Raw genomic sequence first — 15476 nt, 5'->3', positions numbered from 1 at the left:
CCTTTGGAGTCTGAAGGCATGAACCAACATGGAGACCGGAGAACTGTCTATTAAAGAAAAGCAAGCAATTTGGAAACTGAAAGAACAGTTAAGAATTAAATTGGAACTATCTTGAAAAATAAAGAAATCATGAGTGGACTTAGCAATAGACAACATCCAGATCGGCCAAGGAAAAACAACTGCAATTGATGACAGAAAAATCAGAGCTGTGAAAAAACCCTAAAACAACTGTCAGTGACATCAACAACCACCTCCAGAGTGCAGGGGTGAAAGTATCACGATCTACCGTTTGCGGAAGACTTTGACAGCAGAATGACAAACGTCTGCAGTGCAAGATGCAAACCTCTCATCAGCACCAAAACTAGAAAGGCCTGATTAGAATTTGCCAAGACGTACAGAGGTGAACCAATAGAGTTCTGGAACAAAGTTTTATGGACGGATGAGACCAGGGTTATAAACGTTTACCAAAGTGATGGAAAGGTGAAAGTGTGGAGAAAGGAAGGAACTGCATATGATCCAAAGCATATACGACCTCATTGATGAAGCATGGTGAAGGTAGTGTCCTTGCATGGCTGCCTCTGGAAGTAGCTCACTATCTTTATCGATGATTTCACTGATGATGGCGGCAGCAGAATGAATTCGGAAGCGTACAGGAACATTCTCTCTGCCTGTGTACAAGAAAATGCCTCCAAACTCATTGGGTGGTGCTTCACCATGCAGCAAGACAATGACCCAAAACACACTGCCAACACAACCAAGAAGTTCATCAGCTGGAAACAGTGGAAAGCTTGAGACTGGCCAAGTCGATCTCCTGTTTTAAATCCAATGGAGCATGCATTTCACTTGCTGAAGAGGATATTAAAGTCCGAATCCCCCCCCCCTCCCCAAACAAACTGAAAACGACTGCTGTTGTAAAGGCTTGGCAAACATCTCAAATGAAGATACCAAGAGTGTGGTGATGTCATTGGGTCGCATGCTCGATGCACTTATTACATGCAAGGGATATGCAACCAAAGACTAACTATTACACTACTTTAACCTGTTCCAACACTTATGCTTACCTGAAATGGGGGGACTGAACGTAAATAGTGCTATAGTTTTATAATGGTGAAACATATATGCAAAGAAATACCACGAAATAATAGCTGACCGTCTGTACTCTCGTCTCAAATTCATCTTTTGCTCTCAAATCCAAACCTTTTGAGTATATAGCAATAGTAACAAATTTGACTTCACTGTTCTAATACTTATGGAGGGCACTGTGTGCTCCAATGAGATGCAAGGTGTGATTCTGGGAAGTCCATGGTTGTTTGTTTTTTTTTTTTGCTCACATGGGACGGAGTTCCAGGGAGCTTATGGGACGGCGCGTTGTCCGTTCGTCTGTCTGTCCATAAAGACTTGCAGCTTCTCCGAAACTGCTGATGGGATTGTGACCAAACTTGGCTAAAATTATGTTTGGTATGTTGCAACTCAAGTTTCTTCACAGCATTAAGAAAATCATGGTCTAAAGTGGGTCTATGGGGGGTCAAAGTAGCTCCAGGTTTGACCGCCCCCAATATGTATTTGCTTACTTCTCCGAAACTACACACCCAATTTCAATGAAACATGACCACAATCTTCATCATCCATGATGCACCAAAGTTTATTCACGGCACTTAAAAATGTAACATAGGGTCGTACCCCTGGGTGCTCTCTGGTAGGCATGGATAACCCACAAAATAGATAATGGAGAAGGAAGTAAATACGTTTGGATTGTTTTTTTTTTCATGCCATGAACAAACTTTGGTACATCACAGGTGATAAAGGATGTGGTCAAGTTTCATTGAAATTGTGTGTGTGGTTTCAGAAAAGAAAGCAAATACATATTTTCGGAAGCAACCCCCACGTAGAATCCCTGAGATCCCCTTTTTTTTCTTTTAATGTCGTGAACAAACTTTAGTCCATCACAGGTGATGAAGGTGGTGGTCAAGGTTCATAGGAATTGTGTGTGTGTAGGTTTGGAGAAGAAAGCAAACATATTTTGGGGGACAGACCCATGAGAGCCCGATTTTTCGAATGTCATGAACACACTTTGGTACACCATGAATGATGAAGGTTGGAGTCAAGTTTCATTGGAATTCTGTGTCATTTCTGAGAAGAAAGCAAATGTCTCTTTTGGGGTGGGGGGCAACTCCCCCGTAAACCCCCTCCCGAGACCCCTTCAGACACCGATGTATTTATTTATTTATTTTTAATGCTGTGAACAAACTTTGGTACATCACGGGTGATCAAGGTTGTGGTAAAGTTTCATTTGAAACTTATGTGTAGTTTCAGAGAAGAAGTTGCAAGTATTTGTGGACGGACTGACGGATGGACGACGTGCCATCCCGTAAGCTCCCCGGAACTACGTTCCAGGTGAGCTAAAAATCAGGGGCTTGGTGGGTGTGCGGGGGGGGTGGGTTAACCCCCCTTCAAATATGTATTTGCTCTCTTCTCCGAAACTACACACACTTATATCAATGATACCTGACCACAACCTTCATCACTTGTGATGTATCGAAGATTGTTCACGGCATCGAAAAAAATAAAAAACTCACCATCAAAGGGGTTCTGGGAGTGGGGGGGGGGGTGGTTGAGTGAATGTTGCTCCTGATACAGATGAGCTTTAGGACCCACGGTTCTATTTTTATGTTGTTGTTTTATGCTTTTCTGTTCCTGCAGTTTGATTTGTGTGTTACGTGACACTCCAATTGATCGTGATGACTTTAACATCCCGTATTTTAGTTATGTAAGCCTGGGTGTTGGCTTAGTGGTTAGGGTCCTGAGTTTGAGCCCTGTTTGATACTGAATTAACACCAGGTGGGGTTGACTCAGCCTGTCATCCTCCTGAGGTTGGCAAAATGATTACCAGTGTACTGGTAAAAGGGGCACAGCATCATTGGCACAGCTATGCTCCAAGAATTGGTCGGAGTGGCGACCTGTCCAGGATTGTGCCAAATAGCCAAGGAAAAAGTTCTTCGGCAGTTCCAATGTTCTGTTCAAGAGTACGGACCGCTGGACTGGATTTTAGTCATGTACCTGGAATGCCAGCTATGCATCGTGCTATCTTGCTGTCAGCCTGTTCCATCCAAGAAAAGCACGGTTCGCTATCGTGGTATTTGAACACAAACTCGAGTCTCGTGCATGTTTAATCTGCCTCTTTGGATCGTTACCATGGAGCCTTTAACAGAGCATTCCATTCGACCTCTGCATCTTTTGAGGCACATTATTCAGGTTTATTATATTTTTAAACTGCCTGTTTGATGTCTTACCTTTGGTTCATTAAACTGGTGACTCCTGTTGTTTATCTCTCCACATATTCATGTTTTGTTTTTTGTTCACCGTATAATCACTGTTTCTCATGTTGCATGTATACAAAAGTCAAGTTGTGTGCACATGTCTGAATGGCAAAATTTCCGTTGGTGGTTGCTTTTCCTCTAACGATCTTTCCCTTGTGCAGCCTGTTGTGTGCGGAATACAGCCGGCAGGCGTCCGTGGCTCTTGCCCCTCGGCAGCCTTGGCTACGGAACGGCCCCCCTCGCCAGAGCCGGCGTTCAACACGGCTCAGAGGAATTCTAACCTGGGGGCGGGTTCTCCGCCCCCTGCTGCCCCGACTGTCCACATCTCCGATGGTCACTTATCGCCTCCCAGGAAGAAACATCGTGAGGATTTCAAGTTTGGCAAAATCCTTGGCGAGGGCTCATTTTCTACGGTACACTCTTTGCTCCTCGAGATTTCATTGGTGTCGGTTAATGGTCTCTTTCACTGTCGCAGGATGCGTTTATTGTTGCTCTGTAGTTGTGTGGAATTTGGTACATAACACCATATAAAACAATTCAATGCTGTGCGAATTTTTCCCATTTGATCTGAAAGTACAATCTGTGCTGTGATTAAAAAAATATATATTATTATTATATTATTATTACTATTGGCCTGTGATTTTGAGGTTGTTGGTGTTGGAAGAGACCAATTGGCACTGTGTACTTGTCCAAGTTTTACCTGAACCTTGCACTTGGAAGCGATCTTCTACTTGCTCAACGATTGCTCACGTCTTAACGATTGCGAATGTTTTCTGTGCTGTTTTGGCTGTGCAATCACAAATGGTTGTTTTGGAGGGCAAAAACATGGATAAACACAATCCGTTGACATTTATTACACATCATGCATGATTTGTTTGAACTTTGATTCCTTACATTGAAAAGTTTGTGTTTGGCTGCTTTTTTATACTTGTGCTCATATTCTCTCCCCAAGCCTGGTGTTGGCTTCATGGTAAAGGTGGCTGGCTAAAGATCTTAGGGTCTTGAGTTTGAGCCCCATGCTGTTAAATAACACCAGGTGGGTTGACTCAGTCTGTCATGCTTCCAAAGTTGGCAAAAGTCATACTAGGGGTAATAAGCCTTTCAAGTGTCGTGTGTCGGAGTGGCGACCAATCGAGGATTGTTCTCCTTCGCCAAAGGAAACTTCCTCTGCAGCCTTATGTGCCTCACGGCATGAAAGGAATGGTTATTTTATATTCTCTTCCCACAGGTCGTTTTGGCCAAAGAATGTGCTACAGACAAGGAGTTTGCAAGTGAGTATAGTAAATGTTTAAGTTGTATTTTTGTTTAAATTCAGGTTGCACACAATCCTTCAGGCCTGAGTTAAGTGCGCTCTGGGTGGACAGGTTAGGCAATGCTGATGCGCACACAGTACCAACTAGGCCTCACTAGGCTTTGTGGGCTTTGGTGGTTGCTGTGTGGGCAGTCCAGAGAGAGAGAGAGAGAACAAGAGAGAACATGAGGACAGACAGGGAAATTTAATTTGCTGTGGTAAGGGTTCATGGGAATGGAAAAGATCATGGGGTTAGAGTGAAAGATGATGTGGTATGATAATATACTGCAGTCTTGAAGCCTTGGAGGGAAAGTTATTGCACTGACTAAGCGAGGTGGCTTCACAGGCATAGCAACGGTGTCTAAGGTAATGTCGGCATTGCACTCCGAGGGAAAGACATCAGCAAAGGGAAACAGTGGGCGGAAGCACATACTCCAGGATCGTGATATCCATGCATTTGAAGTGCAAGGCAAAGCAGGTGAGCAACTGCATATCAGTTGACTGTAACTTTCAACCTGGGGTGCGAGCAGCCAGTTTCATCAAAAACCGTCTGCCAAGAACTACACAGAGCACGATACCATAGCCGGTTGCAGTGCATAAACCACTCATCACACCTGGAAATGCATGTTTGCGAGTCTAGTGCTGCAGAGCGCAGGCAATGGACTACCGAGCAGTGGAGAAATGTGATATGGTCAGATGAATCATCCTTCACCAATTTCTCATCCAACGGAAGAGTGCACGTATGGCGCCAACCGGAAGAACTCTACAACCCTGAGTGCTTGGTTCCAACAGTGAAGGGGTAATGTTGTGGGGCACATTTTCTTGGCATGGTTTGGGTGTAGTCATTCCCTTCATAGGCAAGCTCAATGTCAATCGCTACTGAATGGTCCTGATTGATCATCCTCACCCCATGTTGCAGCATTTTTTTCCGACTGGGAGAGGTGTGTTATAGACTGACAATGCTCCCATCCACAGAGCACGTGTGTCGCCCAGTTTGATGAGCATGACACTGATGTTATCCATATGCCATGGCCTTCTCAGTCACCATGTCTGAGCCGAATCGAACATTTCTGGGATATTCTGGAATGACCCCTGAGACTGTTTTCCACCTCCATCAAACAGGTGTGAGTTGATTGACTTTCTCGTGGAAGAATGGTGCCGCATTCCTTCTGCAGAATTCCAGAAGCTGTGGACTCAATGCAACGATGCATACTGGCCGCATGTGGTGGCCAAACGCCCTATTAAGTGACTTTACATTGGCGTTTCCATTATTTTTTGTCCACTACCTGTGAATATGCCTTGTAAGACATGAGCTCAGATTTAGTAGGGGAAGGACTTGGCATAATGGAGGATCTGTGCTGTACCTGGCTTTGGAGACCAGCTTTAATGTATGATCTGCATGAGAGGTTTGTGGCTGATTTGGAGGCTGAGAACTTTGTGTTACTGAAGTTATTCTCGTGGGTGATCAAGTACATAGATTGGTTTGGATTGCTGGATGATCCTTCCAAAGAAACAAGGTGAGAACGTGAGACTTGCCTGTATCAAATGATATTCCACGTGTCAGACTATTAGCTGATCCTTTCCATTTGCCAAAATTCCTTGTCTGTTGTTAGAATGAGGTACTTTGCAGCAGAATGTGCACAAAATGCTTTTCCAGTGTATCAGAGATGTCACTGTTTGTTCGAAAGCTGTATGTGGGGAACAAAGCTGAACCCATTATGAACTTGGGGCACTCTCGTGTCCACTGTAGAAGGCATCAAAGGATCTTCCGAGTGCTGATTATGTCCTTGGATGAATCTGTTGAGCGAGGAATCTGTCGACCAAGACATCGAAGGATACAGTTGAGAATTATGCCATGATTGTGTCCTTAGTTGAAGTTGGTGATCGAGGCATGAAGGCATTCGTTGCACAGGCAAAAAGTTTGATGAGCAGAGCAGGGTGCAAAGACCATATTAAAGACCTGCGATATGTCCTACCATACTGGCCCCGCCCTCTTATTTATGATATATTGCACTTCTCCATTGCTGAGAGAGAAGAGGCAGCATATCCAAAGTTGAGTGATGTGTAAAGAATCAAAACTGATGATAACAGATTAGGCCATTTGAGAAGAGGAAAGACTTCATGTAAGCTGCAACAATGGATTCCATTGCTTAGCTTAAAGTAAAAAATGCTGCTTGGCCTACATTTGAGTGGATCTGTTTTTACACCATTCTTGTGTATGGAACTGATGTGAGCTGTCTTCCAATCAAATGAGTGGTAGCTGCAGGCAAAGGAAAATTTGAAGAGCAGCCCATGATTTGAGAACATTGACAACAATGCAATCAGGGAATGTTGCAGAAATGGAATCGAGTCTATTAAGGATTTTTTTATCCCTACCTTTTCGTGTGAAAAAGATTAGTGTGCAGGAAACGGTGGGAGCGGGGGAGGGGATAAAGAAGTGCACAGAAAGGAATGGATTGGGTAGACACAACACTAGACAAGCTTTCAAGGCAAATACTGAGTAAGACATTCTCCTTGTCATTCAGCAGAGTTTGTAGTGAAGCTATTTGTGCTGGTGGAGGAATGGTTGGAGCATGTACCGGAGACAGCAACGTTCCACTCGGTGTTGGAGGAAGAAGACTGGTTGGAGAGTTCTTTGAGGTTGGGCTTTGAGAAATTACCTAAGGTTGCCATTGGTCAGGTTGGCCTTACACTTTGAAAAAGCAAGTTGTTACATCGCAACTGCCTCACGGAAATATTGCGTGTTGGTGTCGAGAAGGAGGAAAGGATTGTTGCAGAAGAGATGGGATAGACCTCAGCATTGGAGAGAGCAGTCTTTTGTAAAAGCACTCCAAGGCAGTGTTTCAGATGCAGGAGACTGACAAACAGTAATTTCGCAAGAGGGCAATTTCTAGTCATTTGAGCGAATTGCCAGAGACTTGCGGTACTGAGAGGACCCCCCCCCCCCCCAAAACAAAGCTTTAACAATAGCATTGTCAGTGTTTGGAGGGAAAGTTAGTCGTTACCAGGTCCAGGAGGTAGGGAGGACTTACCCTATCGTCTTATTTGGATAATCAGGACAGATGTCTGGGTTGGGAATGTCACAGGCTGGGGTCATAACCACAGACTCAAATATTCCCTTTGCAACAATGCTGTGACTGGTTCTTGTAGAACCAAGTCCCAGCCAGCTGTCTGGTGACATTTTGAAGAAGAAGAAGAAGAGAGTTGCAATGGGTGCATAATAGTTGGTCCTTGAGAGGTGTACACAGAGCTACGATCACCTTGTGAAGGAAGTTTTTAAGCCATTATGGAGCGTGGCAATAAATAGGATTCTCCATCACCTTAATTGAGGCCAGTACCACACCCTGCTACTGTAAAAGACTCCATTGAAGTATTTGCTTTTTGGTGTCATATGGAACCAAAAGTACTTCACATGGTTGTTTAGAATAAGATAACTTTCTTCTTCGGGAACATTTCAGCTTACTGGGATGTCATCGGTAATTGATCACCTTTAGCCATTGAGCAATTGTAGTTGACCAATTTTTCTAGTCATTGTTGAGCCTGTAAATATCATTTCAACACATCACACATACCCTGCCGTCTTATTTGAATCGTGTTTATCACGACTCGTCACTCCATATAACCCGTTTCTCCATTTGAGACGTCGGGCGACCCTTTCCTTGTACCACTCCAAGCAACCGGTCATGCTGCACTTTGTCTTGTGCTGAATGCCTTGTATTTGATGAATTGCCACTGAAGAGCAGCTACACATAAGTCTTGCATCAGTGCACTCTAGTTTCTTGGTGCTTACTTGACATGCTTGAACTGTTTTGTCACATCATGCATATTTGGCAATCCGTTGTGTGTGTTTTGATGATGTAGTTTTTGAAGGTTTTCCAGATCATTGGTTGGGCTTGCATGTCTTATTGGATGATGTTCTTGATTGTTATAATGAATTGGCTGGAGCGAGGGTGATTAAAAACGTACTGATTAGTGATTACTCTACTCTGATAGTGTATTATCCCCATGCTTATATAAAGGAAGAAAACTGAGGAAGGGTGGGGGAGGGAGATACTGTAATCAGCTCCGTTTGTTTGCCTGTCTGTCTGAATGCCTGTCTGTCCATCCGTCATGGTACCTCCTCCTTAATGGGTGTGCAGAAATTCACCAAACTTATCCCCACGCTTCAAAAAAAAACCAAAATAAAATGGGGGGGGGGGGATAATGTAATCGGGTCCGTCTGTCCATCATGCTATCTCCTAAACGGTTTCACAGAAATTCACCAAACTTGGTTGTTATGATCACCACATCACAAGAAGGTATGAGAGCAGTGCCATTTTTGGCCCCGCTCTTGGAGCTGAGGGGTGGTGTCAAAAGGTCAAATACCAAAAATGCGATTATGAGCACATTTTAAAAGTTTTTTTTTTATGAAACTGTGTACAGTATATGCAATCTGCATTGGGGGAGGGGAGGGGAATATGTAACGTTTGTTGGGGGATTTGCCACATTTTTACACACACAACTGCATGCCCCAGCTGGTTGGGATTTATGGTTATAGGGGTGAAAATATAAGATTTTTTTTTTTTTAAACTTTGAATTTCATTTTGGGTCATTCCTCATGGAACATTTACCATCTTCTAACTTTGCTTGAGGTGGGAAGCGTGAGGATTTGCAATGACGTGCCATCGACTTCACGCTCGTTACAATTTCTCGTTAGGATGCCATAACTCGTTCCTCTGGTACATGGAGTTTTAATACAGGGCAATTAAACGGTTTCCTGGATATTTATACAATGCAATTCTGATATTCATGATTACACAAATCAGATGCACCTGCGGGAAATCCTCACAACTAAAAACGACTGTCCTGTAACTTTTGGTAGGGTAGTCGGTGTGTGTTGACGTTTACCTTAATGTGTGCGTTTGAAGACTCTTCAACTTTTTTTTTAATGTTTGTTTAGGTATGGCTGAAAATGTTTTGATATATTATTTTATATCATGCTTTTTTATACAACATCGAGGCTCATTGAAGAGCGATGTGACAGCGGGTTAAACCGGCAACAAACTGAAAGTGGTGCAGTGGTGTAGTGTTGCCACATTTTGATGTGCATAAGATAACGAACTAACATAACCAGACTCGGTGGTGTAATAGTTGGAGCATCCTCTCCACGTCTGGGAGGTCAGTGTTTCAAACCCCGGCTGAGTCGTACCAAAGACTTTTTTTTCGTTTTTAAATACGTGCTGCTGCCTTGCTTGATGCTCAGCATTTCAAAGGTTAGGAGCACAGACAATCCCCATAGGTTGGCATCCTTGGAGAGGAGGAAATTCTTCCTGAGGAAATGTCCCGTTGAGTGTGTTGAGAAAGGTGGTGCTGTTATGATGTCGCTGGTACCCAGAGTGCCCCAGGAAGTGGCGCCTCTTCCCCCAAGCTCAGTGGCTGTGTGTGTGTGTGTGTGTGTGTGTGTGTGTGTGTGTGTGTGTGTGTGTGTGTGTGTGTGTGTGTGTGTGTGTGTGTGTGTGTGTGTGTGTGTGTGTGTCAGCTCCACTATGATTGTTAGATCCTGTAAATTAAATTAAAAAAAAACTGGATAAGAGGAGAGTAGGGCAGTAACCTGCAAGTAAGGGGTTGAGTTTAGCAGGGGTTAGTGGGTCAATGAGCTTTTGATGTATATATTGCTGGTTTTCCAGTTTGTGTTGATTGAAACCTGACTGACTGCTTGTGCATGACTCTCTAAAATTGATTTATTTTGGAGAGTTTCTTAAACCTGTTGTAACTGATTTTCATTAAAAAAACAAACAAAATGAAAACATTTCATGGCACAAAAAACATCTCCTGCTTCTCAGAACCAAAGTTGAAATTGTATGTTTTCTACTTCTCTTCTGGGTTGTGTTTATTACTGACCATAATTCCTTTAAATACTGCTCTACTTCCTGTTCATGACTGATTTTGAGTAACCCTTGAACTTGTGCTATTATGATACCAGGAACAGTAGGCATAGGTCCAAACTGAGTTGTGCTGGAGGAGTTATAGAAGGGAACCTGAGGGTGTGAGCTCCACTTCCCCCTCCCCCTCGTCCCACACTCCTCTAAATGAGAGGAGTAACAACGTGGCTTCCCATCGACTTAGTTATCACCTTGTGTAATCATTTTGAATAATAAGAATCGCAAAAACTGAATTTTAGCGCGGTTCGTCAATGTTTTAGGCAATCTATATCTGTATAGAATGAAGAACCAGTCTTACCCATGAAGGCTCGTGTCAGGAGTGCGTGTACATGTTGTATCATGTGGAATTGTTTCATATTGTAGAATGGAAGTTTCTTTTCAAGTCAGAGTAGACACTTGGTACCATTGGATAAAGAGGAGAAGGAGAAGAAGACAAGTAATTGATAGATAACGGTGGAACGCTATACTGTATTGGTAGAACCTGTCAATGGATTTGCCTTGGTTGTCCAAGTCATGTTGATAGCAGCAATTACAATGGTGATACAAATCAGCAAGTGGTGTTTGTTTCTGATTCCATCTGAGCGTCGTGTAGTCGAGGTTCGTGAAAGAGCTAGTACAAGTACACTGAATGTATCAGGAGGTAACAGGAGAAAAGGAACAGCAGAGAGAGGGAGAAACACCAACAGCAGAGCCGAAGGCCAAGACAGAGGGAGGCGGACAAACGATGGGTGTGGGGAAGAATGGAATGCAGGAGAGGATGCCTCAAACTCAAAACCCCTTCCTTCCTCCCCCTTCCAAAACTTACCTTTCCTCCTTTGCACCAATGACAGTATGGTTCGATTAGATAACAGCTTTCAGTTGTTTTTAAACTCCGTGGTGAGATATTTCACGATTGCATACCTCAGTTAAAAATATAAATATTAAATACCGTGATAATCGTTTTACTTTTGATACTTTGTAATCTTGGCAGGAACTGACTTCGTGTTAGGCTGCTCACAAAGTATGCTTTTTGTGGCCTTGTTAATCTTGTGTGTTTGCAAAATAAGGATTTTTCCTAATGATAGTGCTCATTAAATGGTGGCCATGAATGGGTCTTGGGGTGGACATGGGTCTTGTGGGTGGCTGTAGTAATGGTTCTGTTGCACTTTTTGGTGCATTCGACTCGTTTTGTGCACTTGCACTCAAAAAAATTTGTGATCTTTTTTTCTCTTTTGAAAGTCTTGGCTTGTGCAAAGTGGAAGGAAGAGATGGTCAAGTGCAATTCTGACCACCAAACCGCTTGCACGACCACAGTGATTTTTGAATGCCCATGTTACGTGCTGAGAAAACCAAGCCATCGACACGACGACGCAAAGCTTTCAATGAGGTTTAGACAGTAACATGATAGACGGGAGATAAACGTTATTTTTGTATTTGATCAAGAATGTGTATTTATGCCAGAAAGACAAGTTTTTATTTTTTGTTTTCATCTCATTAACACAAAGCCACAATCTGATTTTTCATTCAGATAACATTCATTTATGGCCTGTCATTCAATCATTCATTCATTCATTCATCACTGTCATTACTTGCTTGTTACTGCCGAAATGTCTCGCAATCATCGTCTTTCTATAAATTCCAGTGCTTGTCATGTTGAAATCAATTTTGTGAGACATAGTGTAAGGTAGTTGTGGCAGAACAAGTCCTATTTGTCCCAACCCAAGGCCTGTTGACTGTTTGTTTCTCATGACCGAAAGGGCAGCGTTGCCCTTTGATCGAATTTGGGAGGCACCCTTTTCTGACAAATGCACACGACCAACGGCCGAGAAGTGACAGACGATCCGTGTTCAGCCAATTGTGGCAGTAAACAGGAAGAGAGAGCTGTGTTTTTGCGGTTGCGATTCTCACCACACCGATCACTATCGATTTCGAGAAACTGTGAATTTGTGTCCACCATGGGTGAGGTGTGGAGGCGCCAGATAACCGTATTCTAATTTTCCTCGGAGTGCAGGAGATGCAGCTGGCAGGGCCTGTTTCCACAGCTCGACTTGAGAAACCGTTATCATTTGCTGTCGTGCAGTTTTACACAATTCCCATCAGTGTTATTGCTCACATTGGATTGAAGCAGATCTTCTCGAGGAAAATTTGTTAATCTCGTTTGATTGCTCGTCACCATGCTGTACATGTTGTTTTATGAGCTGTATAATTAGTCATTTATTTCCTCTATTTGTCTGAATATATATATATATATATATATATATATTTTTTTTTTTAGTCTCTATTAGCACTTTATAACAGTAAATATTACCCATGAACCTTGACCCACATGGGATGCACTGTTGCTCATCATGGAATTTAGAGGTGTGGCCTTTAGACTGTGAATAAGGCTTCTTAAGCCCACATTTTCCAATAATTAGTGACGGTTGGCAGGGTAATGTTTGCGCAAAGTGTTTTTTTACTGCTTTGCTGGAGACTCGTTTTCCTCTCGCCTGTCAGGTCATTTGTCATTTCAGTCTCTCCATCAGATATTGGTATAATTAAGGGAGGTAATAGCTTGTTGTTTTAAATTCATTTTATTTTTGTCCAGCGGTGGTTAAAGACTCCCTGACACCGGGGTGGTTTGTCTGTGTGAATGCCAAGCAATTGACACTTTTGCATTATGTTCACCAGTGAAAGGAACATATATTCCGTCGGTGTGAATCCCTGGCGACGTGCATACATGACTTTCAAATAGATGGACATTTTCTTTCTTTTACAAAACAAAACAAAACCTCTTTCATCATTTTCTTTGTTTTAGTAACTAAACTAAAATATATGTACATGTTTTATAAGCATTAAAAAAATCCCACGAAGTTGCTCCACAAAACCATCTGTAAAAACTACGAAACTATCATTCAGAAGTAAGCAACTCTCCTAAACCATATGACGCGACCTCACTCGAAGGGATGTCAAAGTTGCGAAACTCTAAGTCTCTTGTGTATGGCGTGAAAAACGTGGACGTGACCTCAACTGCTTTGATACCAAATGGTGGGTCGTGTTCGGGTGATTGAAGTTATTTGCCGGGGCAGAGGCTTCCCATGAGGCAGCTTTTGGACAAAGTGCTAGCAAGCATGGAGGCCAATCGCCAAGGATTTATGTGCATGAATCACATCGGTGTTGGCCTTAAGATGGCTTGTCTCTCAGGAGCATCTCAGGTTCCTTCAAGCTATTGCAATCAGGTTTCAAATTCATGACGTGGAAGCTTCACTTGCGCGCGACATGCTCAAAGCCTCGTCATGTGCCTTTGGTCAGACGTATGCTCAAAGTTTTTGCTTTTGATGATAAATAATTTATACACCACAGCTATATCGGAGTGGAATGGAATTGATTGTTGAACATGTATCCTTGGGTGGCTCTGACAGCTTGTGATGTAAATGACCAGCTTAAATCGGTTTCAAATTAATTTTGTTTTAATATGCACTTGTGAGGTTTCAGTATTCCAAAGCACATACCAGGATAACCTTCTAGCTTCCATTTATTGTTTTCTTTTATTCTGGCCTTTAATAAGATAATTAGGTACTTGTGCAGACAATAATGATTAGGTAATGTTGTTTAGTATCCACAAGATGAGGAATGCACCTCTTCTCTAAAGCATGTGAATGAGCGTTCGATACAAGCGCATTTCCAGTGCAATTAGGAGAAAGTACATTTACGATGATGATCCGAATGCAAAATACAACTTGAGAGTTTGTGGAACACCTTTCTTTGCTCATTGTTCAATTATGTAATTCAATTGAAATAAAATAATGATTTTAAACGTCGTATTAAAAAAATTCCTGAAATTTAACACCGTTTGTGTCTTGTACACCACCATATTTAACATGTCCAAGTACTGCTAAACGGAAGGTTTTTGAAAGTGGCAAAAATCCATTTGTGTTCTATGGGAGGTTAAGGGAGGTAATAGCTGTTCACGTATATGATAACATATACATAACAGGGAGGTGACAGTGTTCACGTATATAATTCAATTGAAATAAAATGAAGATTTTAAGGGTCATAGGAAAAAAATGAGGTAGGGTCCACTTGTCTAACTCCAATTTACCTAAGTACTCACGCCGTCCAACTACTGAGGAAACCACACCCTCGGCCGTCTCTGTCCGATCCGTGTCGCGGGTACGGCTCGGTTCCGGCGTAACCGAGCGGAGTTACCAGAGCCCCGCCGGACCAAATGTACATCTACAGCAACAACGGACTTTTTAATCACCCAACACGCACCATGCTAAACCAATGAAGGAAAGGACGAGGACGAGCTGAAACATTCAACAATAGGGGTATTTATTTACAATAGGTGGGGAAGGAACACATAAAGGGCAAAGTTAAACCGACTATAAAGGATGCAAATAATGTACAGCAAAAGCACTTAACCAGTTGCAACTTAAAGACGGGCCCACAGACACACACACGCACACACAAATACCCCAAAGAAACGGACCCCAATGGTCTTTATTCGAGGCCACCAGCTCGAGGACAGGTGAGCGAGAGACCAGAGCTATCTCTGACCTTCCCGCCTCGTGTGGTCTTCGACGTTCTGGATCAGCGGGACTCGAACCCGCAGCTCAATGCTGCTGCAAGCACCAGGTACGGAGGGCAGCGCCGGGCTCCCGCACGTTCCTCCTGCACACGGCGAGACCAAAGGCAACGACGAGACGAGAGCAGACGCCGGCGACAGGTCGAGACCAGAAGATCAGAAGCAGCTACACAAGACCAGCAGCTGCTGACACCGCACCTTCCCGTCAATCTCTTCTCGCTCATCCAGACCACCACACTTTCTTCTCAGATGGGAGGGGCCTCTCCTCTCTGGCCACTTGCTTCCTCATTGGTCGGACTCATCGCATGATTCCCTGGCCGTCCTCCATTGGACAGACCCATGGTAGGCGGGGCAACTCCCACTCTTCTGGGTGGAGTCCCGAGCAGAGGCGTTTGTGGCTC

General features: G+C 43.3%; 1 protein-coding gene across 2 annotated transcripts in view; it reads left to right on the top strand.

Moving 5' to 3' along the window:
* The window catches only part of PDPK1 (3-phosphoinositide dependent protein kinase 1), a 125858-nt gene that overhangs the window by 25452 nt on the left and 84930 nt on the right, over positions 1–15476 (top strand). The window contains exons 2-4 of one of the 2 annotated variants that reach the window (XM_085858462.1): positions 2308–2394; positions 3479–3730; positions 4546–4588. In XM_085858462.1, coding sequence (XP_085714588.1) covers positions 2350–2394; positions 3479–3730; positions 4546–4588 — 340 coding nt within the window. In that variant the 5' untranslated portion in view covers positions 2308–2349. The remainder of the gene's footprint in view (positions 1–2307; positions 2395–3478; positions 3731–4545; positions 4589–15476) is intronic. The other variant, XM_085858463.1, reaches the window with a different exon arrangement.

Source organism: Eptatretus burgeri, chromosome 15 (genome assembly GCF_056783735.1).
Source record: "Eptatretus burgeri isolate ZD-2024b chromosome 15, Ebu_testis_v1, whole genome shotgun sequence".
Taxonomy (NCBI): domain Eukaryota; kingdom Metazoa; phylum Chordata; class Myxini; order Myxiniformes; family Myxinidae; genus Eptatretus; species Eptatretus burgeri.
Note: the sequence above shows the minus strand (reverse complement) of the source record. Positions and strands in the feature narration are given on the sequence as shown.